Source organism: Aristolochia californica, unplaced genomic scaffold (genome assembly GCF_029961685.1).
Source record: "Aristolochia californica isolate CCGP_79_NKW_82.1479 unplaced genomic scaffold, dmAriCali1.0.hap1 SCAF_13, whole genome shotgun sequence".
In the NCBI taxonomy this organism is placed as follows: Eukaryota; Viridiplantae; Streptophyta; class Magnoliopsida; order Piperales; family Aristolochiaceae; genus Aristolochia; species Aristolochia californica.
The window spans coordinates 3807794-3832046 of record NW_027181804.1 but is presented as its reverse complement, the minus strand read 5'-3'; the positions used below and the strand labels follow the sequence as shown (position 1 = coordinate 3832046).

General features: G+C 38.6%; 1 protein-coding gene across 1 annotated transcript in view; it reads left to right on the top strand.

Annotated features, from left to right (window-relative positions):
- The window catches only part of LOC137947830 (AP-1 complex subunit gamma-2-like), a 31437-nt gene extending 7330 nt beyond the window's left edge, over positions 1-24107 (top strand). Inside the window, exons 4-18 of the mRNA XM_068793628.1 lie at positions 1328-1501; positions 1624-1800; positions 5880-6034; positions 7047-7137; positions 7544-7707; positions 9444-9498; positions 9866-9988; positions 10080-10175; positions 14655-14782; positions 14988-15092; positions 15235-15518; positions 19607-19915; positions 20005-20177; positions 22508-22612; positions 23558-24107. Coding sequence (XP_068649729.1) covers positions 1328-1501; positions 1624-1800; positions 5880-6034; positions 7047-7137; positions 7544-7707; positions 9444-9498; positions 9866-9988; positions 10080-10175; positions 14655-14782; positions 14988-15092; positions 15235-15518; positions 19607-19915; positions 20005-20177; positions 22508-22612; positions 23558-23653 — 2235 coding nt within the window. The 3' untranslated portion in view covers positions 23654-24107. The remainder of the gene's footprint in view (positions 1-1327; positions 1502-1623; positions 1801-5879; positions 6035-7046; positions 7138-7543; positions 7708-9443; positions 9499-9865; positions 9989-10079; positions 10176-14654; positions 14783-14987; positions 15093-15234; positions 15519-19606; positions 19916-20004; positions 20178-22507; positions 22613-23557) is intronic.
- Positions 24108-24253: the final 146 nt, after the last annotated feature.

The window sequence follows — 24253 nt, the reverse complement described above, 5'->3', positions numbered from 1 at the left end:
TGGGCAAGATCTTAACTACCGATAAACTAAGAAGAAGCGGTAATACTGTCCAGAACATCTTCTGTAACTTCTATGGGGCTGCTCAGAAAAGTGTTGATCACATTCTCGTTTACTGCTCGTTTGCTGCTCGTTTGCTTGGCGCACATGGACCCATTTTCTTGGTAAAATTAGGCTCTCTTTGTGTCCCTAACAGCCTAATTCATCCCTGTCTGCTCGGCAAAGGGATCAGCCTCCCAAGTGTTGGCAAGATTCTCTTGTCAGCTGTCTTAGTCCATGGGCCTTGGGGCTTATAACTTTAATGCGATAGTCGCATTTCCGAAACTAAGGAGCCTCGGGGGATGAAGTCTTGTGTAGATGTACTAGATCCATTGCTGCTTGGCTTGGCTCTCGTGGAGAATTTGAGGGCATGCTGGTGCTCTCCTCGTTGTCATAATTGGCGCCTGATGTTTGTGACTTGGCCTACTGCCATACTTGAGTGGTCCCCTCCCCTCTTCTTCCTAGTGTCATCAAGTTAAATTTTGATGGTAGTGCTTTGGGGACACTGGGCTGCAGGAATTGGGGTGTATTCAGAAATCATGAAGGGATAGTTCTTGCTTCTTTTTCTGGTCCCATAGGTTGTGTTGACTTGACCTCTATTGAGCTGTTGGCACTTAAACAGGATCTCGTTATCTTCATTGAGCATTTCAGTGAGCATCGTGATGGCTGGCTCTGGATTGAGGGGGATTCAAAGGTCGTTATTGGATGGTGCTCCAATCCTCATTGATCTTCCGTGGGGGCACTGGCAAACTTTTCATGAGATCCTTGATCTCTCCTTTTATATTGATATTTCCTGGTTTCATGTTCCTAGTTCAGCCAAGTCTACAGTTGACAACTTTCCTAGGCATGGGGTCACCCTCCAATCCCTTGTTGTTTCGAGTCCCTGTTTGCCTTAGATGTTTGTATCTCTGGCTTTGCTTTTAATGAAAGCTCACTTCTCTAAGAAAAAAACTGTTATAGTTCTGGATTTTTTCTGATGCATCGCACAACCATGTATCCTGTTGTGCGCTGCCAACTTTGAGATCCTTTTACCAACTTATTATGGAACATTCTATGGTGAAAGGTAATGCTCCTTTACTGTCATTGTTGAACAGGGGATTGTGGATGCAGTACTATTATTTTTTCACCTTCTAAACCGGTGAAACTGGGATATCATGACTAGAACTGCTATAAAAGAGCTATATGATACCTGCCATATTCGTTGTTTGTACTGTTTATTTTGTTTTTGTTGCCATCAGTTCTACCTTCTCTGTTTTGAAATTATCATTTGATGACTTTTCTGCATTATTAGGCTGCCTTGTGCTCAATAAGGATTATTAGGAAAGTACCAGACTTGGCAGAAAATTTTATGGGTCCTGCTGCTGCTTTACTCAAAGAAAAGCATCATGGTGTTCTAATTACTGGGATTCAGCTTTGCACAGAGTTATGCAAAGCTAGTGCTGAGGCTCTTGACTACTTAAGAAAGGTATAAGTGATAGATAATGAATTTTGCCTTGACATTTTACATTTAAAATTTTGCTAAAAAAATCTTTATTGTTTCTTTGCTGCTTGCATGACATCAACTTACTTTTGACATGGTTTTAATAGTACACGGAAGGGTTGGTTCGAGTTCTGAAGGATGTCATGAGTAGCCCATATGCACCGGAATATGACATTTCTGGGATAACAGATCCTTTTCTTCAGATCCGAATGCTTAGGCTTCTTCGGATGTTGGGACATGGGGATCCGGACTCTAGTGATTGTATGAATGATATTCTTGCACAGGTCAGTTGCCCCATCTTGTTTTGTTCTTTAACCATTACTGGTATCCAGTGGTTCTCTTCATTCATTGCATTCATATACATAAGCTTGCAGACAGGTTCACACACTCACACTCTCTCCATATCCATATATAAATATGTCAAGTACATGTAGTTTTCATGTATGTTTATCCATGTAAGAGAGATTTACCCTCTTTCTTTCTCATTCTCTCTCCCCCTCTCTCCCTCTCCCTCTGTCTTTCTCCATGTCCTGGTGGCATACACTCTTAGTGATAACACTAAAGAGGGAGTTTGTGAACCACATTTTTTCATGAACAGCTTTCTTTCCCTTGTTCCTTGAGCTTGAGGATCCTCCTCTCCTGAACCCTTTGTACGGTTTTTTTTCTTTGATAAATTTTCTCATAATTTAATTTATATGTATAAAAATCTCCTTATAGGGCCCATCCTTCTTCAGGTCGGTATCACACAAAATTTTATTTTATTTATTTTTTGATGAAGTGAGTGAATTTATTAAGCAGAACTAGAAAAGGTACAACCTAGGGGGGGCTTCTCATCTCAACAAGGGATTGAAGGGAAGTGTCCTGTTTGGCTTGACTATAGGCAAAGTGATTTGCTGCCCGGGCAACATGGGCCCAAGTACAATTAAGAGTGGAAACAATATTACAAATATCTTAGTAAGTGTCCAAATGTCTCCAAGGTGGAGTCCTTGATTTTACGCACCAATCAATGACAACCTTGGAGTCACCTTCAACAATAAGGGGGCTAGAGAATCGATCTTGGAAGATGATGAGGCCATTGAGAAGTCCAGCAAGCTCTGCAGAGGTGGATTCCTGGAATCATGTAAACCGATTGGCAAACTCTTTTGCCGATAGACTTGCGAAAATTGGGACCTCCCTCCAATCCCTTATTGTTTGGGAAACTTCCCCTCTCTGATGTAATTCTCTCTTCACTCTAATAAAATTTCAGCACCATTTCAAAAAAAAGAAAATAATCCATCTCATGGTCTAACCAGAGTCTCATGGAAGAGAGAGTCTTACAAAGTAGAAGGAACTCAAAGAAAGAAACAAGAGAACATCTCTTGCCTATTCTCTAATGTCGTTTTCCTCTTCCTCTTGCCCTCTCATTCTCAAAACCTAATATGGTATCAGGGTGCTGATCCTGACATGAAGAAGGAGAAAAGGATGGAGAAGGAGAAGGGGAAAAAGATGAAGAAAGAGGAACATTTTTGTTTTTTTTGAGAAAGTGATGAATTTATTAAAACCGGAAGCAGAACAAGCAAGATTAGGCAGACCTTCCCCTTACAAGAAGGGCATGGACAGAGGCCCCCTACTTAGTACAACCATCTGCAACAGAATTTGCAGATGTGGGCACATGGGCCCAAATATGGGTAAGGTGGGAAAGAATGTCAAGAATGGAAGAGTATACATCCCAGTGACGCCACTGCAAATAAATGCTCACGTAAGATGATGAGACCTCTTAGAAGGGCCTGAAGCTCGACAATAGTGGAGTTAGAAATGCCCATAGGTCCAGTTGTAATTTGCTAGTTATTCCAGACGCTTGCCAAATCTGAAAAAAAATCCAGAGGTTATTTGTATTCCTCCATACTCGATCTCATAGATACATATAGAATTCTGTGGAAAGCCGTGTTCGATGAAAGTCGTATGTACGACTTGGAGGGAGATCTTATATATCTTTCGAGATCCACCCTACAATATGGGGTCAAAAAGTCAAAATAATGATTTGTTTTTAGCCCTTATAAAAAGAAAACAGATTCTTGAACCTCTTTCACGCTCATGTCACGTCGAGGTACTGCAGAAGAAAAAACTGCAAAATCCGATCCAATTTATCGTAATCGATTAGTTAACATGTTGGTTAACTGTATTCTGAAACACGGAAAAAAATCATTGGCTTTGTTGGATTGTCTCAGCCTTCCCGCCTCTCAATAATGTCTATCTGGGCCCCTTCAACAACGGGTCACTTCAAGCTAAAGGAAGCGCCCTTGGCTGCCCGGGTCATGTAGGCTATGGAGGAGTTATCCACGATGCAGACGACTATCTCCTCTACTCCTTTGCCAGGCCGTTTGGAGTCTCCGACTCCACCACAACTGAACTCTCTGGATTGCTTAACGGAATTCAAGTGTTTAAAAGGTGGCTCACGACCCCCTCTGCATCAAAGGGGACTCATAGATGGTCATTGACCGGTGTGCAAAGTCTATCAGACCTCCATGGCGTCATTGGGATATGTATTTTGAAAATTTTAACTTAATTTCTTCTTTAAATTGTAATTGGAAGCACGTTCCACGTTTTGCCAATTAGTTGGCAGACACTCAGGCTAAGATGGGTATTTCGCTCCAACACCTTGTTGTGGAGGAAGGCCCGCCTAGCTAGCTTTGTTTGTACTTTACTCTATCTTTTAATAGCATATACATCACATTTCAAAAAAAAAAAAAAAAAAACTCAGCTATTTAGAAGAAAACTAATAAAATGGGTTTCCTTCATCTGAATTAGCTTCTAAAGGTGATTTCAGAGCATAGAATCCCTTGGGTGACTCCTTGCTCACTTTAGCATGCTTCTCTCGTGAAAAGGATTCGAATAGCTTAATTAAAAACTCAGCTCTAATGTTTTGAAAAGTAATCATTTTATATATTGTTAGTCAATGCACAACTTGATCTCACATCAAGTCAACAACAGGCCAAACATGCCTATGCTGAAATATCCGGTCGATTGGAGCACACATCGAGTCAACTTGATGGTCACTGGATGCATAAAAGTTGCCTTTTTGAACTTCTCAAAAATCAATGAAATCTTGATAAAAATTTCAAAAAAATACTTAAAATTTTCATTTGAGTTGTAGATCACGGGGTAGGTAACTTAAAAGATTTTGAGATCTAACTTCTCCACATCGAGGGCCATAAGATGGAGATTTGAAATATCTTCTGCTTGTAGTCAACTGCATAGTGAGTAGTCTTCTATTTGGGCTGATCATAAGTACTTAACTACCTGACATCATGTCAACTGTTATTACTCTGCTTATGGTTGATGTAGTCGACTGCATGCTATGTGGTTGATGACTTTGAATTCTAAAGGTTTTACCTCTGTATTTGATCAGTGTCTCTTAACTCGTCTAAGATCTAATTTGGCTAGTATATTGAGTCTTGTCTTTGGCTAGGGATGATTATTTCTTCTCTTTTATATTCTGTCAACCTGGGTCTCTGTGTCATGATTCCCTAGATTGGTGGGGAGAAGTACAAAGTACTATAGTGGAGGTGAAACCTACAATGATGCTTGGTTTTTGGCCTATGATGAAGTAGGTTCAAGTTTGCCAAGAAAGGATGTGAAAAGTTAATCAAGTGGCTGGCTAGGTCAAGCTTCTTCAAGATAACCGGCAGGGGGGGGGGGGGGGGGGGTGATTGTTTAAGATAATTTCTGATTGTAGACAGAGAAAATTTCTCTCTTCATGCAAGCTGTAGTTACAAATTCCAGTTTGAGGGGGATTGTGAAAGAAACCATCTCACGGAGTCTCTCCAAAGTCTCATGGAAGAGCAAGTCTCACTAAGTAGAAGGAACTCAAAGAAGGGAAGTGGACGAAACAGTGTCTCTCTTCCCTTTTCTCAAATCTCATTTCCCTCTTCCTCTTGCCCTTTTGTTCTCAAAAACTAACAGTAGCTAAACTATAAAAATTACAATTTTCACTTATTTTATGCAAAAATTTAGGAAAAAGAAGTCCAATATCTGATTCATTTTCTATTAGTTACTTTTTTTGAAAATATATTTTTTACTTATTTTAGAAAAATAAGGAATTGTAACTCAAAGGTAGTTTTTTCACTTAAGAAAATGTTAGTGACTGTTAAACATCTTTTTAAAAATTATTTTTGCAATGCCTGGCCCTCGATGCACGAGAGATAGGAGGAACTAGTAGTAAGAATTGGGCATTTCTTTTCTGCTTGGATTGTATGTGGATGGGGTTATTGTTATGCTGTGATATCCTTTTTTCATGTATTTTCTTATCTAACTTAAAAAAAGTCTGATCTGCATTTGGAAGATAATTGACATTACTATTTGACATTCTGGAGTTTTGTGGCAGGTAGCAGCAAAAACTGAGTCAAATAAGAATGCAGGGAATGCTATTCTTTATGAATGTGTTGCAACTATTATGGGCATAGAAGCTACTAGTGGCTTGCGTGTACTGGCTATTAATATCTTGGGAAGATTCTTGTCAAATCGTGACAACAATATCAGGTGAACTTTTTTGTGGTAGTTTTTAGTCCTGGGTATAATTTTCCTGATATGGTTTGATACTCCTATGGATAAAATGCAATCTGTCTACCCTTGAGAGCGTTTGATTATAGGATGGCAAACTTAAGTATCTGGAATTTTTAGGGATATTGATATCAACTGGTCCATGGTGTATTTCTATATTGCCACTGAGCCGAAAAGAGAAGAGGATAATATAATATATAGGTGCATGTTTTTCCCCTAAGTTGCATTCTTGTATCCTGTAGCATGCGTTAGCTAAGTAGAGAAGGATGCAGAAGCCCTTGCTACTTGCTAGAGAAGGGGCTGTTGTGATACCTTTGGCTGATATATCTGGTCTATGTAGTGCTGTAATGTTTGTTTTATTTTTGAAATTTTTTTTCTTTTACTTATATATCTTTTTCCCCCAAAGCCTTAATAGAATTGATCCACCATTCAAAAAACAGAAAATTTAATTTATACTTGTTTTGTACTCCCGCTGCCATATTTCACCTTTTTAAATCTTCTTTCAAGTGTTCTCTGATTTAATTTCATTTTGTTCATAGGAATGGAGCAGTAGAGTTGTTGCTAATTTATGTTTTCCTGTGATCCACAGTGCTGCTATATTCCAGAGGATTAAAAATTCCTATTTCTATTGTTATAATTTATTTTTCTTATTGAGATTTAAATCATTCCAAATGTTGACAATGCCTTGCTGACTAATTTGTGTAGGAGTTACCAAAACTTGTGCTACTTATTGTATGAATTTCCATAATTCATATGTTTTTGTGGATTATGAAAATTTGGTTTTATTTAAACTGCTTTAGGCTGATTAGCATGGGATCAGTTGTCTTGCTTTTTTCATGTTTCTTTTGATTACCCATTGTTGTGTTGTTAAAGGAATATCCCTCTGCGGTTGTCATGTTTGAGCTGAAACTTTAATCTGTCATCGCACTCTTGAAGGGGTGGCAACTCATATTTTTTCACCTAGAAAAATGACATCTGTCTCCTTTCCCAGATATGTTGCACTGAACATGTTAATGAGGGCAGTTTCAGTAGATACTCAGGCAGTGCAGAGGCACAGGACAACAATTTTGGAATGTGTGAAGGTACTCTTTCATTTTTTTAGATGTTTCTTTGCTGAAAAAAGTGCTCATACATAGCCTCTAAAACCTACCCAGATATGATAAACTTGTCTTCCATATTTTTCCTATGAATTACGATATATAACATAAAGTATGATATATAACAATGTAGTCTGTGTTAAAAAAATTTCAATTCTATTAAAAAACTCAAAATCGTATGGTTATTAGTTGGGGAAATGCCTCCTGATTTCAGTTAGTCAGTTTTGAACAATTAAGACATTGTTCGGTCAAAGTCAAGTAATTTGTTTATTTGTTTTGTATAATAATAAAATTTGGATAATTATTGTAAAATTTAATTTTAATTTATCCTCAAAGTGATGTTAATTCCTTAAAGGAAGTCCAATATTAAGTGGCATTTTTTATTAAACAGGATTCTGATGCATCAATTAGGAAAAGGGCACTTGAACTTGTTTTCGTTCTGGTGAATGAGAACAATGTGAAACCATTGACAAAAGAGCTTATTGAATATCTTGAAGTTAGTGATCCAGAGTTCAAGGCAGACCTTACTGATAAGATTTGCTCAATTGTTGAGAAGTAAGTGGAACACATGAATTGATTTTATTGTCTTTATTTTTCTTTGAGACTTGAAAATGTCGGGGTTACTTTGCCTGGTATATTTCGTGAATTGGAACATCTGTTCAACCTATTTGCATTGATATGCACATATTTTGGTGTCTTATGTTTTTCATTGCCTTGCATGATGTTGCTATAGTTCATTTGATTGTCTTCACGGCATTAAAGGTTTGGGATTTGGAACTTATCGTTTTGAAGACAATGAGAAAGACTATTCAGAATATGAGGAAGATGAGGAGATGATGGTTGAAGGGAATAGGACAAATTTGAATAAACCCTATAATTATAGCATTTTTTTCATGATGAGATTCTAATTGCTTATCAAAATGGAAGAATGGCATAAGCGTTGCTATGAGTCCATGACAGGACATATCCAGGTAAGAGGTTGAAGTGCTCCACTTTGAGCATTGTGAATAGTTCTGTTGTACTATTTAAAAAAAATAGTTCTGTAGTAGATTCTGCGTTTTGTTTTTTTCCATAATGAGGAGAGTAAGCAATATCCAGATGTTTGCTTCAATATTTCAGTAAATGATAATCTTGTCCTTTCTCTGTCGTGGCAAATTTTTTATTCTGGAAGTAGGAGCATTAAGGCTTTTTTCTTTTTTTTTGTTGACCCAGAGAAGTGAGGTTTTTTCATGAATAACTGATTGATTGCCCCTGCCATACTTGATTTACTAAATAACTTATTGAATGATTTACATGGTTGTGACTCTTTAGTAACTTGGATTAGTGAGACTGGATTTAGAAGGTTCTTATGACTTCTGGAACTTAATGCAAGTTCGGAGACCTCAGGCGAATGGTAGAGTACGTGTACCCACTCAGAAAAGAGAGAAATACAAATTAGAAATTGAAATAAGAAGGCATAAAAAACCCTGCAGAACATTGAATTGATCTGGATTCAAATAGGAAGCTGAAAGGCAATATGGTGAAATATGAATTGGAAATGAAATTTGAAACATTTTTTCCTAAAATATATTTGAAAATATATGTATATATCTGTATATTCTTGATTTTTTTAATTACAATATACACATCTTTTAGAACTTGTTTATAGACAAATAAGTAGAAGCAAGTGTAAATTGTATTTTCCTCCCCTTGTCTATCAATATACGCACTTTTATAAAAAAAAAAAAGTGTAAATTGGTCGTTATATAGAAAAGACACCACGGACATTTCAAAAAAAAAAAAAAAAAGACACCACGGACTATATGCCCTAAATTGTGTCCAACTGTTAGCTTCTAATATGTCTTATAGGAGAGCTTAGTTCTTACACGGAAGTTAGGTCTATCATAGGCACCTATTGGTCATGGGATATAAGTTTTCAACACTTATTGTCTTGTTTTTTCTATAACTCGTTGTGTCTAATACTTCGTGCTAGGACATGTATCTCATAAGCATTCTCAAAAAAAAAAAAAAAAAGAAAGAAATTCATGTATCTCATATGCCTCTTATTACACTTGTTTTTGTGAATCAAAACTCTTGAAGTGTTCTTTTGTTGAGACAGTCTAACATTTCCCAAGAATGAGGAAAAGAATAAAGAAAGAAATAAATGTAAAAGAGTATGGAAAAGAAAAAGGAAAAGAAACACAAACACTTCAGTGAGCTTTGGCTCCATTGTCTTTCACACTAATTTCTCAATCTCTTTCTGACATTATCATCACACTGCTTCAGTATGTTCCTTTTCTTTCTATGTACAGGTTTTCTCTGGATAAGTTATGGTTTACAGATCAGATGCTCAAGGTTTTGTCTGAGGTAGGTAACTGGGCAATGGTTTTTAAAATTTTTTTTGCTTCTTGAAAATATTTTAGAACCTTGTTTAGGTTGATTCTACAAATGATATTCTTCAAATTTTGATTAATTTAGGATCTGATATTTGTATTTAAAATATTGTTTTTTCTTGATATGAGCCATTTATTAATTTATTATTTTAGAAAATGAAGAAATTTTTTCTTTGAATCTTGCTGTAATTGTGGCATAATTTTATTATGAAAATTGCATCTGGTAAAAAAATTGTATCCATTATTTTTGCTAGTGCTTACTCCCTCTGGAAATTTCTCCTTTATCTAATGTATATTACTTGTCTTTGGGGGTTTTTAATTTAATTTGTTACAACATATAGGCTGGGAATTACGTAAAAGATGAAGTATGGCATGCCCTTATAATTGTGATAAGCAATGCACCAGACCTGCATGGTTATACAGTACGGTCCCTTTATCGGGCACTTCAATCTTCAGGTGAACAGGTACTTAGCTCTGAAATTCTTTAACCAAGATTTACTGAAAGTTTGACCCTTATTTCTCTCTAAAAGGTTCTTCTTTGAGGTGAATCTGTAGGAAATTCTTGTTCGAGTTGCAGTTTGGTGTATTGGTGAATATGGTAATTTGCTGGTTAACAGCATTGGAGTATTGGAGGGGGAGGAACCAATGACAGTAAGTTTTATTTTTAAAATTTTAATGATCCAGGTAATGAACCCTTAAAACACACTTTTAACTTTGATATCCTCATCATGAGAAGGTAAACTAGTGTCCCATATTAGGTCTCATAGATGTTTGCTATCCTGAGTCTAACTAGTGCTAAAAGAGAAAGAAAAAAAAGGGTCATATATCTATTTTTCAAGAAATAAAAAATCATTATATTAATCTGATTCTAGTATTATGAAATTACAAATGAATCTGCAAGCCTTTTTAGGTGGTGCTTTTTTTGAAAGAGTGATGATTTTATTGCAACAAACCAAAACTACATAAGGGGAGACCTTCCCTCACAATAAGAGATTGGAGGGAGGTCCCAAGCTTAGTACAAGAGTCAACACTAGAATTGGCTGAATGGGGTACATGAGACAAAGGGGGTCTAAGATGTTCAGGAAGGTGTCCCAATGGCGCCAAGGGGGTGACAAGGGAGTAGAGTACCAACCAACCACCACCTTGGAGTCTCCCTCGATGAGGAGGGGGCTGCTGAAATGGTCATGATAAATGCAAAGGCTTTGGAGGAGGGCAAAAAGTTCAGCAGTGGTAGAGTCCGCAGTACCCAAAGGTCTGGAGTAAGAGATGAGAGGAGTACCATCGGAGTCCCCAAATATTCAGCCAAAGCCAATTTGCCTCCAGAATGCCAATAGCACTGCCATCAAAATTGAGCTTAAGGTAGGCTGTGGCATGTGGAAAATCAAAGATGGGGCCAAAGAAGATTTCTGCAGAAGTTTAACAACTGAGATTTTTGAGTTTTATTTGAATTACCCGTGAGATTGCAACAGGAATTAGTTGTGTAGCTGACATTAATGCCATTTGGCAAAGGAACATCAGGGGGCTTATCTATGTGATTCGCTATACTTGCTTACGCCTATTTTACTGACTTTACTCTATTGCCTGCCGGTTAATGACACTTTTCCGGTAGTACGGTTGCCAACATGTGACCATAGGGGGTGGGGTGGGAATGGATGTGGGCAACCGCACGCTAATTGGTGCGCAAGGGAACATTCTTCAAGCACTCAAATTCCTTCTGATGCCCGACCAGGTGGAGATGAGACCGGTAGTGTAGCAAATGACAATGACCTCCTCAATGGTATTGTACCTACCATTGAATCTTTTGTTATTCCGTTCTCTCTAGATGCACCAGAGGATGAGATCGGTATGGGCCGAGAGAAGAAGTCTACCCATTTTGGGGAGGCAGACCCCAAAGGAGAAGTGACACATCTCACCCAAGTCTCGGGGGGAGACATAGGTGAAAATCCACTCTGCTGAAGAGAGAAGTCCAAATTTGCCAAGCAAAGGTGCAATGGAGAAGAAGGTGACTAACGGTTTCCTCTCGCAGATTACAGAGCAAGCAAGCAATGGAATTGCCCCGTCTTCTGAGGTTATCAACAGCGAGGATCTTTTAAGGCACACACTCCAAAGGAAAAAAATGACTTTATAGGGGGCCATGAGACGCCAAACCACAACAGCCGAATGAGGATCAGATGGCCGAGTCCAGCCTTGAATATGTCTGTGGGCGGATGCTGCAGAGAAGCACCCATTGGTATCGGGGAGCCAGATCTATAAGTGCTTCATCATCCGTGAGCCCCCTTCTAAGATGAAGGTTCCATGATCTGTTCTCCCATTCTTCAACCACCATCAAGTCCTGATGAGTCATAAGCGGCAGAATGGGATGGAATGAATTGGCCAAGGAGTCGTTCCCGCACCAACAATTGGTCCAAAAATTCAAAGTGCAACCATTACCCAGAAAAAAAGGGATAGTGGATCCAAAAGTCGAGAAGACATGGAACTTAGATATCCAAATGGGTGACAAGAGGCGTCACTTGCCCACAGTGATCCATCTCGCCCTATCATCTGAAGATTGATTGGAGTTGGATGACCAAGTCTGAGATGTCACTGAAGAAGTGAATTAGCTGTGTAGTGCATGTAAAGTACTGTCTGGGTTGTGGTTGTCTAGATAGTATAGTCCCCCTCTCTCACGAGCGGAACCAATCATCTTCCTTGTCACGAGATCCTAAAAGACACAATGAGTAGGGTAAAAAGTTAGAGAACATTTCATAGACTTAGCCACCTGACTGATAGATAGTAGATTTAAAGGAAATTATGGAGCTGATAGTGCAGATTGAGGGGAAAGAAAAGGTGCATGGATAACATTTCTCACTGCTTATACTAGTGAAACTGACCCATCAACAAGATTAACATGCTTAACAAGAACAGACTCTTTTCAGTTAGAAAGTAGTGAGGACATACTTGACATGTGTTTTGTGGCACCGGAATCAAGAACCCAAGATGGGGAATGAGACACTGAGAGTGCAGACATACTTGCAAGAGTAGTAGTATGTGCCAAGGATGTTGAGGGAATAGATAATTGTGCCATACGTTGGGAAATCTGTTGCTATTGCTGTGAGATCTGTTGTTGTTGTTGAATTAATTTCTGTAATTCATCTGGAACACCAGGTAGGATTGTAGTTTCAGACCCTAGTGTTGTACCTTCATGTGTAATAACATTTGCCCACGCATGCTTCCCAAATTTTACCCAACATCTATTTGAGTAATGATTGGTGCATCCATAGTGACCACACTTGTGCTCAGATTTACCATCTCCCCGGCTCTTCCTCTATCGGAATTATCTCTACCTCTACCTATACCACTCCCTGTGCATCCCTTGGACATATCAGTAGAATCAGATGTTGTAGCTGATGTATTAAGGGTAGTAGCTTAACCCACTTTAATATCTTTTCCATCTCTAGGCACAATTGTCTTTTCAGTTCTCTGTACCCCATTAAAGGTAGTAGAGATGTTAGGTATTTCAACTGAGGCCAAAATTCAGCACCTAATCCATCTAGAAATTTCACCATAGGAAGTTGACTTTGCTGTTTTTGGAGTTCCCTTTCATCCGTAGTTCAAGGATGAAAGACTTTAATTTTCTGCCAGATACTCAAAAAAGAACTACAGTAGTCTATCACAGTTTTGTTACCCCTTTTTAAGCAAAAAAATACTGTATGTAATTCATACCTGGAAAGATTGCTCTCTTGTCCATAAAGAACTTCCAAGGACAGTTACATAGCCTTGGCAGTTTCAAAGGTCATAATTTGGCTCTTGATATTAGATTCCATGCTGTTGGCAAACCAAGTCATCACTTGATTGTCTTCAGCCTCCCAATCATCATCCTAAGGAATAGGAGGGTCATCTCTAATAAATTTCAGCTTTTTCCTGCCCTTCAAGTATACTCTAATAGATCTGGACCTAGTAAGGTAATTATCACCATTCAACTTATCAAAGGTGATAGTAATAATATCTTTACCATCATGATTTTATGACTTATTTGTTGGAGTGTAAACCTCACCAGAGTCAGCCATATCAAATATATACAAATACCAAACAAATCATATAAACCTTCCAAAAAATTCCAAATCAACCAACTCAAGTGGGCCCCACAACGAAAAATCACAATTAGGGCAGATATAAGATGTGCGTAGATCAAACAATCCAAAAAATCCAATAAGGGGATCAAATTCAGAAGATAAAGTGCACTGGAACCTGCTCTAGGGTTGATGTCAGCAAATGCACAAATGACATTAATAGTCACAGTTCTAGAACTTTGGCACACACCTCTAGATCAGCATAAAAAAACTTCTTTTGGAAGTTTAGAACTTTAAAATCTGTTCTTAGAATAGTAGAACCAATTACCCTAGGGTTATGGCAGAAAAAAAGAAGAAAAAAATCATTGGATTTTTACTAACCAGTAGCCAAAAATCTGGAAAAAGATCTTTTCCTTATGTAGACGTCTGCTTCAAAAAGCAGAAAAACTTACAAAAATCTTTCCTAGATGTGATCTACTACTCTAATACCATGTAAAAAGTAAGAAGAAGGTAGGTTGAAGAGAAGGAGAGAAAGTGGAGAAGAGTAAATTGAGAAAGAAACTGAGATGGGGGACCTGCATGTCCCCCAACTTCTATTTATAGTGTTGAGTGCAATTTACAACATAACCCCTAATTTAAGTGAAAAACCCTAATTCTCTATATCTCCTATTCTTCATGTCCCCTTTACATGAAATATGGTCCATAGACATAGTTTGACGTGTGGAACAAGATTACTTCAAGAAATATAAATAACGACGAGATAAAATGACCAAAATGCCCCTGTTCTTCTTTCCCAACATTTGTTTTCATAAGAATTGAAGGATCACAGTCTAGTCGCATGACTAGGTTTATTTTTGTAAGAAATTTTAATACGTATGAAAATTTTGAAAACATTTAGGGCGTTCCCTATTAACAAAATGCTATATGTGAGAAAAACGGAGTCTTTCTCCTCTAGAGCCTGACATAGTAATGTGGGGTTTCTCTGTTTTTTCTTCCTGTTCTTTTCTCAAAAATGATGTTCACTGTATACAATTCGTCCTTTTAATAACAAGGCATAATGAATTGTGATTTTCAATGGCAGGTAACTGAATCAGATGCAATAGATGTTGTAGAATCTGCACTTCAATGCCACACATCAGATGTTACTACTCGGGCAATGTCTCTCATTGCTCTGTTGAAACTTTCTTCTCGTTTTCCTCATTGTTCCCAGTAGGTTTTTTTCTTTCTTTCTTTTTTTTTAATCCTTGTTGCAGTCTTCATTATTTCCTTATTTCAAACATTCTTGTGTTGGTGGAATATGAATGGGCACTAATGGTTTTTGCTTTCCTGGTTTAGATTAACTTGTTTATTTGCCTCAATCTGGTTTTTGTTACTAAGGATCTGTCTTTTGCTCCAATCCTTGCTGATGCTGTAGGAGGATAAGGGAAATAGTTTTTCAACAAAAAGGAAATCTTATTTTGGAGTTGCAGCAGAGATCAATTGAATTCAATTCTATCATTCTGAAGCATGACAATATCAAGTGGGTACTTGTTGCCTCATGCATTTGCACTACAATTCTTTTATCCTTTCAGATAATAATCCTATGTTTATGCTATTTGAATTTCTAAAAAATTATCTTTATGCCATTTATGTACTTATAAGTGTGGATTGACTATTTACAGGTCTGCTTTGGTTGAACCTATGCCAGTGTTGGATGAGGCTACTTATGCTGGAAAGAGAGCCGGTTCTGCACCAGCAACCGCATCTCTGGAGAAGACCGGCAAACCTACAGGCCCAGCGACTGGTCTTAATCTTCCAAATGGTGTGGCCAAGTCTGCTCCTGCTGCTCCCCTCATAGATTTGCTTGATTTGTCTTCAGATGATGCCCCTGCAGCTGCTTCTTCTACTGGTGATTTTTTGAATGATCTACTTGGAGGAGGTTTAACCACAAATCTGTCAATATCTGGTAAGTTTCTCTCTTGTTCTCTTGTTGATAATTTTTCAAATTTATGTTGGATAGAACTGTACTTTTGCCATATTTATCTGCTGATTGGGGTGTCCATACAGAAATTGTTACCAGAGGCATTATGTTGTTTGATGGTACTAAAACTTGATGATAAGGGTATTAAATATTGGGAAAAGCTACTTTTAGTTTTTGCATGCAATTAAACAGATTTGAGCCGCAATGGTTAGGTAGCTAATGGATGTAGCCATTAATTATAATGAAATGCTGAAGGAAGAAGCTTGAAATGGCCTCCCAATATTCAGAGAAGCAACTTCCTTTCACACAGGTAGCGGAAGGACCCTCCTCTTTTGGTCGGATGAATGGTGCGGCCCCCGCCCCCTCTTCAAGGATTTCTCGGGGCTCTCTAGGGTGGCGAGGGACCTCTCTTGCTCAGTGGCTGATTCTTGGAGAAATCGCTCATGGAGTCTCACGTTTCGCCGGGGATTAAATGATGAGGAAACTACAACTTTTTGCTCTCTCCTCTTCAGACTCGGCAACACTACTATTTGTGAGCATGCAGTTGATAAACTGACATGAAACTCAGCATTAATGGCCGATTCACAATTGCATCCGCCTACTCTCACATTAGAAAACAAGATTACAACATGCATAAGCACAAGGCAAACCTAGCATGGAAGCTTTCAGCGCCTAGTAAAATCAAATTCTTCGTGTGGACGACCATCAGGGAACAGATCCTCACCTTTGACAACCTCCATAAAAGAGGTTACACTGCCCCCGATCGCACTTGTCTCCTTTGCGGTGTGTGTGACAAGACAGTCCAACATGTTCTCTTACATTGTGACTTTTCTTGGCAAGTCTGGATGAAGATATTTCAGAAGATTGGTCTCCAAATGGGGCTACATCAGGACCTTTTTGGAACCGTTGAGATGGTTATGGGGATATGCCTTCCTAAGTTGGGCAAGATAATTCTCTTGGCATGCCTTGTGCATGTCCCATGGTGTATATGGCTCGAGCGAAACAACCGAAGATTCAATTCCAAGGCTAGCAACCCAGATCATATAGCTTCTCAGGCAGTGGGCCTTATCTCAAGTTGGCTACATTCTAGGAAGGAGTTTGCTTCTCTATTGGGCGTCTCCCTTCGAGAAAATTGGGGCTTGATCGCGCACATGGCAGGCCCTTGTAGGAATCCGGTTATGGCCACTTGGGATCCTCCCCTTTATAACTGCACTAAACTCAATTTTGACGGCAGTGCTTTAGGCTGTCCTGGGCCGGCTGGAGCTGGTGATGTTTTCAGAGACAGCAGTGGAGACCCTATTCTATCTTATGCAGGGCCAGTGGATATTACTGATTCAAATACTTCTGAAGTGAGTGCTCTTCTTTTTGGCCTCCAAATATTTAAAGAGCGGCTTCATGGCAAGCTGATTATCGAAGGCGACTCAAAGACTGTCATCAACTGGTGTTCTAAAGATAGCTCCCCTCTTTGGCGCCACTGGCCAATCACTGATTGTATTGCTGACATTGTGTCATCCATTCATTGTAATTGGAACCTCGTTCCTAGATCAACCAATTCTTTGGCTGATAAATTGACTAAATTCAGAACCTCCCAACAATCTCTCATTGTTTGGGAAGGCTTTCCCTCTTGTAATATGCTTGTTTGAACTCTCATAATAAAATTCAGCATCATTTAAAAAATAAATAAATTATAATGTAATGCTAAACAGGGACGTCTTGCATCCAAGTTAGAGGGTTGACTGGCGAATTAGATAAGATTTTGGGAGGTGAAACATCATGAAATTTCAAATTATTGATATTTAAAAATGAATATTTCATGCGGTGCCTTGTGTAACAAATTTACAATTTTGTAGTTGTGCATGTGTTTGCAATTAATCCTACATTTATTATTATTTCCTTTTGAGTGCAATCAGAAAGAGATTGTATTAAGAAAGTAAGATACAAAAGGACATTGGAGTGGGAACATACAAGACAAGTTGCGAGAGGAAAAGATCAAACATGAAAATCTACTGAAAAGAGAAAAGCTACACAAGTGCGGAAGAAAATGAACAAAAAACTTGTCCACCAGGGGAGAGCACAACAACATATTAATAAGAGGATTGATTCTATAAAAGGATTTGTTGAGGTAATTAACCATTATTTGTGTAATGACTTAGTAAAGAAAGAAATATGAGCTCAAGATTGGAGGTTGAAGAAAAACAAGATTCTGAAGGTATTCGTGATTTGAGGGCATTGTTGAGCAAACTATCATTTATAAGGAGTCAACTTTAAGTGTTGGCTTGGTGAGGGCTTGCTTTCAGCCAATAACTGAAGTCTGCACTAGTACTTAAGTTTCTTCATGTACTTCTGCAAAATCTCCGAGGAAAAGGAACCTTTCTAATCGATTGTGTTATGGAGTTGCTGGCCACCAGATAAATAGAGGTCCCTTGGTAATTCTGTCTGAGATGCCTTAATATCCCTCCAGAGAGCTGAAGCTTGATCCCAATTGTGTTCTTGGTTCTCATATAAAAATATTGCCGGACGAGTCTTAAGTCAGTCCTATGCCAACTGCCTTTTGTTGTTTTTTGACATGGTGGTCATTTTTTACACTGAAAAAGAAAAATGATTACAGAATAAGGAATACAGTTAGGATACACAATGGGGAAGGATTACCCAATCAAGAGAGGAGGACAGGAAACCCCTTTTTTGTAAAAAAGCTTAGACATCAGAAATATTATTAGCAGCCATCAATGTGTGCTGCCAAGATACATCCTTAGATGCACATATGTCTTTAAATTCTTCACAGACGCTGCCAAATCTGCACAAGGGAGAGTGATCCTTCATCCAGCTGATCACTGCTGCCAAGTCACCTTCTATCACCACTGGAAGTGTGGAATTCTTTTTGTACAGCTTAATTCCTTACAAAAGGGCCTTTACTTCAGCAAGTAACTGAATCACTCGTTCCAATAGGACCAGAAAAGGAGACCAAGATAGAACGTTCATGGTCCTAATAACTCAACCAATACCAGATGATCCTGGATTTCCAAGTGAACTACCATCAAAGTTTAAGGGTTCCTACTGCTGGGAGCTGCCAGCTGATAGGCAAGGTGGTACTCAAGGGGAGAGTGGCTTCAAGCTCCCAGTGATTCTTTATGACTGAAAGAGGCAGGTGGGAAGCCCTTTATATGTGCTGGCCCAGGATAGGATGTCTTGAAATAGTTTCTCAGTTAGCCTTCTAACTGAGGGATCTCTGTTAAATGTTTTGCTATTCTGCTCCTTCCATCAAACCAGGGAACTGCTGCTATAGTTGCTCTACAAAGGCCATGCTTGCTCTTGGAAATTTCCAAGAATAGCACTGTTGTTGGAATTCTGGAAAGGAGCATAGAAAACAAAGTTGAACTCCAAACTTATTGAAAACAGAACCCATATACTGAAGTTAAGCCATTTAAAAAAGAAACATAGTGAAGCTAAGAGGGCATTGCAATAGCAAAGGATCAACCGATTCCTCCTGGTCATTGCAAAATTTTCAGTGAGATTTAACTATAGGGCGACCTCTTTCTTTTAATTTCTCACATCTGAGGATCTTTTTATAAGCTGGAGTCCAAATGAAGTGAAGAGCTTTATGGGGGGCTATCAACTTCCAAGAGAGTGATATCTGCTGGTCTGTTTCATTTGAGTGCGAGCCTAGTTGTTTGTATCATGAAGAGTTGGAAAATGCCATGCAGTGTCTAGTGTCCAAATCAGTTCCAAGTTACTGAACAGATGTTACCGTGTTACATTTTATTATCTTGGGATATCTTCTTATTATAATTCTGCATCTTTGTCTTCATTAAGAAATTGTAACATGAAAGCTATTCTGAATGGTCTATTGTCAGCATGCTTATCTTTCTGTGACTCAGGGATTAATTTCGAATATTGTTTCGCAGTTTTCTAAGAAAGAAATCTTGTGTTTCTCTAAGCTTTTGGGTGTGTCTGCTTGTGTATTAGTAAAACTGAATGCATTTCTAATTTTCATTTTCTAGAATTAATACTTAAATTGTGATGTTGTGGCATATTGGAACAAACTGATGGTCTTCTCTTGTGAAATTTTTGTGTAGGTGTAAACCAGGTACCAACGGGCAGTGCAGATATTCTAATGGATCTCTTGTCAATTGAAACTACACCACAGAACAATCAGTCAATGCCTAATGTCATGTCCACTACTATAGACAACTTACCTTCAGTTTCACCATTGGATTCTCTGTCACTTAATTCTTCTCCTGCCCTTTCCACTCAAACAGCAGAAGGGTCTGTGACAGGTTTTCTTAAAGAAACTGCAGGACCAACAGGACCAACAAAATCTATGGCAGGGCCTGCTCCTGTGGTGGATTTATTGGATGATTTATCCTCAAATTCACCCATGCCAGGTATAAGATTTCCCTTTTCTTGACTTTTTTGGATACACAATCTCGTATAATTCTTAAGTATACTTTATAATTATGTTCATTTCTTCCAGCACAAAATCCAACTTACCCATCAATTGTTGCTTTTCAAAGTAACAACTTGAAGATCATGTTCAGCTTCTCCAAGCTCCCAGAGGAACCTCAGGTTACGGAAATCCAGGCTACTTTCACAAATTTGTCCCCTCATGTTTACACAGATTTTATTTTCCAAGCAGCTGTTCCTAAGGTAAATTTTATTACATGTACACCACGGTCTGTCCATTTTCTACACTATGCATGAGCTGTTTCTTTTTCTAGAAAATGCTTCTTTTTTTTTTTTTTGCGAAAGGGCATATTGCATTAAAAGCTTGAAGGCAAAGCTATGCCATGGAAGAGGGGGCTCCCACTTCCTTACAATGAAGGGATTGGAGGGCAACCTCTTCTTTGGCAAGGGAGTCGGCAATGCAATTATCTGACCTCAAAACATCAGACGAAATAACTGCATGAACTGTTTCATCCAGATCAAGAGTATTTGAAAAAAATTCTGCAATCTCCAAGGAGGGAGGCTTCTTCTTGCTGCACTAGTTGATGACTACCAGCAAGTTACCTACTTCCACCAGCTGACCATGGAGTCTGTCCTCGAATATTCTTAGCCCATTCAGTGTGGCCGAAAGCTCAGCAGAGGCAGAATTGACAGTGTCTAAAGGCCCAAGAAAGAGAGCAAGATTTCATAGCTAGTAGAGCCAAAGACATATCCAAACAGCACCGGCCTTGGGTACCAAAGGGAGATTCCATCAAAATTGAGTTTGATGCAATTGGCGGGTGGCGGAGGAGTCCATTGCTGCAAGGTGTGCTTAGGGATAAAGTGTCCAACAATTATCTCTCAGTTCTGCCTCACGTAGCCACTTTTGAATTGCTTGAACTCCTTAAGGGTGCAAACCCAAGAAACAGTACTACTGGTAATTCAGTCGGAGAGGGGTGTGAGCTTGGAAGCATCTCTGGTTGCGCTTGAACCAGATCATCCATGGGACAAACAACACAAGCCTTCAATATAATTCTTCCAAGCTTAGGAAAGGGTATCCCTAGGATTTGATCAACCAAAGTGGCCAAGGAAACTGGAGTGCAGAAGCTTATTCCAAAAACCCTTAAGAAGTAGTAACAAGTTTCCCATGCTAAAAGGGCAGAGGGCCAGCAGGTGGTCAATAGATTCATGAAGGAGCCTGCAAAGATGGCATTTGGGATCAGCAATATGGGTTCTTTCTCCGGAGGTTGTCAAGGGTGAGGATTTTACCTATCAAGGCGCTCTAGACAAAGAATCTAGCTTTTGGGGGGGGGACCTGGAGCTTCCAAGCCAAGTTCATATTTGCTTCCATCAGATTATGATCGCTGGATAGGACATTGAAACAGGAGGCAGCTGAAAATTCTCCATCAGGCTTGGGGATCCAGCTGAGGCAATCCTCGGGGTTACATTCAAGGTAAAATTTTCCAAGTCTCAGGAGGAGATCAGAACTGGTAGCTGCTTCTCATAGAGAGTCCCTATCCCCTGAGGTTATTGCATCAGCTGCCAACCAATCGGGTTGTGAAGGATACTGTGATTTAAGGGGTTCCTTGCCTAGCCAGTGATCATGCCAGAATCTGCTAGAGTTGCCACAACCATCAAGAAAGAACGAGAAGGAAAGGAAAAGAATAAGCTTGAGAGGAATTCCAGTCCAGAAATCAACAGGTCTTACCAAATTTAAACCAGAAACTCGCTGCTTGGACCAAAACTCCATAAATCAATCTCCAACGCCCAGAAACTCTTCACTGCTCTCATACAATGACAATTTGGATCGATTTCTGATAGTTTCTGAGATTAAGAGGCTTAAGAAAGTTGTTTAGTGTTCTAGGAAATAGGTTAACGAGAGGAGAAGAAGAGAGAAAGAAGAGAAGTTTTAGTAGAAGGGAGCTAAGGATGAGTAGATTAGTTAGAAGAGATTCGTCCTCCTCTTCCTTTTTATTCATCATAAACATAATGACATTAATACCCTCAGCTGTACATGTAATTCACTTACACGTCCATGTCCCATTACATTGACTTATAACCATGTAAAATAACATCAAATTCTCTAACTTTCTCACAGTAGAATGAACCAAATTGGTAAGGGAAACAGGCGCCAATCTTTGTGATGCACGATTGTTATTGTTCATAAAATCTGCGATCATGTTATTAAAATACTTGTTGTTCTTCTATATATGCTATATGTTCTCATCTTATTTTATAGATGCAGGTATATATTTTATGTCCTAGGCAACATTACCTACATTTTCATAATCTGGATTAGCTTCTGCTTTCTTGTAGTAGAATACCTGTTGTTCTTGTGTATGCTATATGCTTTCATCTTATTGTATAGATGCAGGTATTAGATGTTATATCCTAGGCAACGTTTCTTTGTTAGACTTTATCAAATTTTCGTAATTTGGACTAGCTTCTGCTTTCTTATCGGTTTGTCTTAATGTTTCTGATGCATGTACTTGTTTTACTATCACATTTCCTGCCCAGTTGCAGTAGTTGACATGTTATCACTATGTTCTCTGCAGTTTATCCAGCTACACTTGGATCCAGCTAGCAGCAATATTCTCCCAGGCGGTGGTATCGGGTCCATAAGACAGAGTTTGACTATCACCAATAGTCAACATGGGCAGGTATACTGGCTTCTCATATGTGAATATTGTTCTTTTCATACCCAGGTTTCCAGTGTTATATTCTGTGCTTTGAGTATGTAATCTTTTCATCTATTTTCTTTTGGGGTATTATCCTCTTCTTGCTGTTTGTTATTTTATAAGAGTTTTTTGTTTCTTGTAAACTTTTTTCTGTTAAGCTTTTTCTTTTCAGACATATTAGCATCATTAACTCTAGGAGCATCTGTTTTGATGGAAATCCTATGCCATTTATAGAGAAACCTTTACAGTCTATTGACAGTTCTTATAACATGATATTGTGAAAATGCTTCATGAGGGCCGACAATATAGCCATTGCTTTTTTGCTGGTCTCAGTTTCATGCCCATGTGACAAAAAAAATTGAGCTTTCAATTGTTTCAATGTTAATCCTCTAACCAGGGCATCTAGAAATTTTCCTTGTTATTCAACATTGCTGCTGTTATCAACGTGTTTGTGAGTCCTGTGACAGAGGGGATTATTCAGTCTTCATGGCAACATAAATGAGATTAGATGAATGATCAGGTTTTTTCATAGCATTTCACTAAAAGTTGGGAGTTATGGAAAGGATGGTAACTATGAAATGATGATCATAGTGTTATCATAGCTTTAGCTTCTTTATGTCATTCAATCCCCTTTTGGTTTATTCTGACACAAAAACATTCAGAAAAAAAAAAAAAGTCTCGTCTTCTCAAATGCCTGAAATATCTTCCTTCCTTGTATACTAAACTGTTTAAATGTGCATAGAAGCAGCCCCCCTTTTTCAAACTGCAACTACAAATGCTCCAATATAGCATGTACAGGGCATGCATTATATTTTCAGTGATAAATCTAAGTTTCTTAGTGCTAGTTCTTTGCTTTTCAGATTGTTGTGCCATTTTGACTCTATGCAAGCTTTATGACATTGTTATATATCTCTTATTGTATCTCAGAAAGCACTCGCCATGCGTATTAGGATTGCTTACAAAGTAAATAACCAGGATGTCCTGGAGCAAGGACAGATCAACAACTTCCCATCTGGTTTATGATGAGGATATCTAATTTTGAAGACTAGGAATTCTTTCTGTTTGCATGTGCGAAGTTCTTCCATACTGTTTGAAATCTCCATCATGAGCTTGGTTGAAAAATGAATTGCCTTTGGGTATCATTGAAGGGTGCAGTGGTCCATTGCAAGCCAAGAATCCTGCCCGTCCTCTGATTTTTTGGCTTATCTGTACAAAATGTTCTGCATAGATATCACAGGAAACTGATTTTGCCTCAGAGAGTAGTCTGTGTTGTTGCTCGGCTTCTGCTGTGGTTTTTGAGGCTGCTTATTTGATGATCTAATATCTGAAGATGGGAGACCCGTTGTGTGATATCATTTCCTTACCCTTTTTTTTTTTTTTTTATTGTGGCCAGTTTTCTCATAAATGTAAGCAATTATTTTGTAAGCCTACTATTTTTGTCAAAATCTGGTGTGTTCATATTGGCAGTCTCTGATCATTTGAAATTGTAAGGAAGATGGTTTACTTTGTCCTTGAAGCAGCGTAAGTTGTTAGTTCGAAGATTAAAAACAAATGTCTGTACAAGGTTTTTGTTGAATATACACGTATCTTCGAATCTGAAAGTGATTCATGCCATTGCTGTTG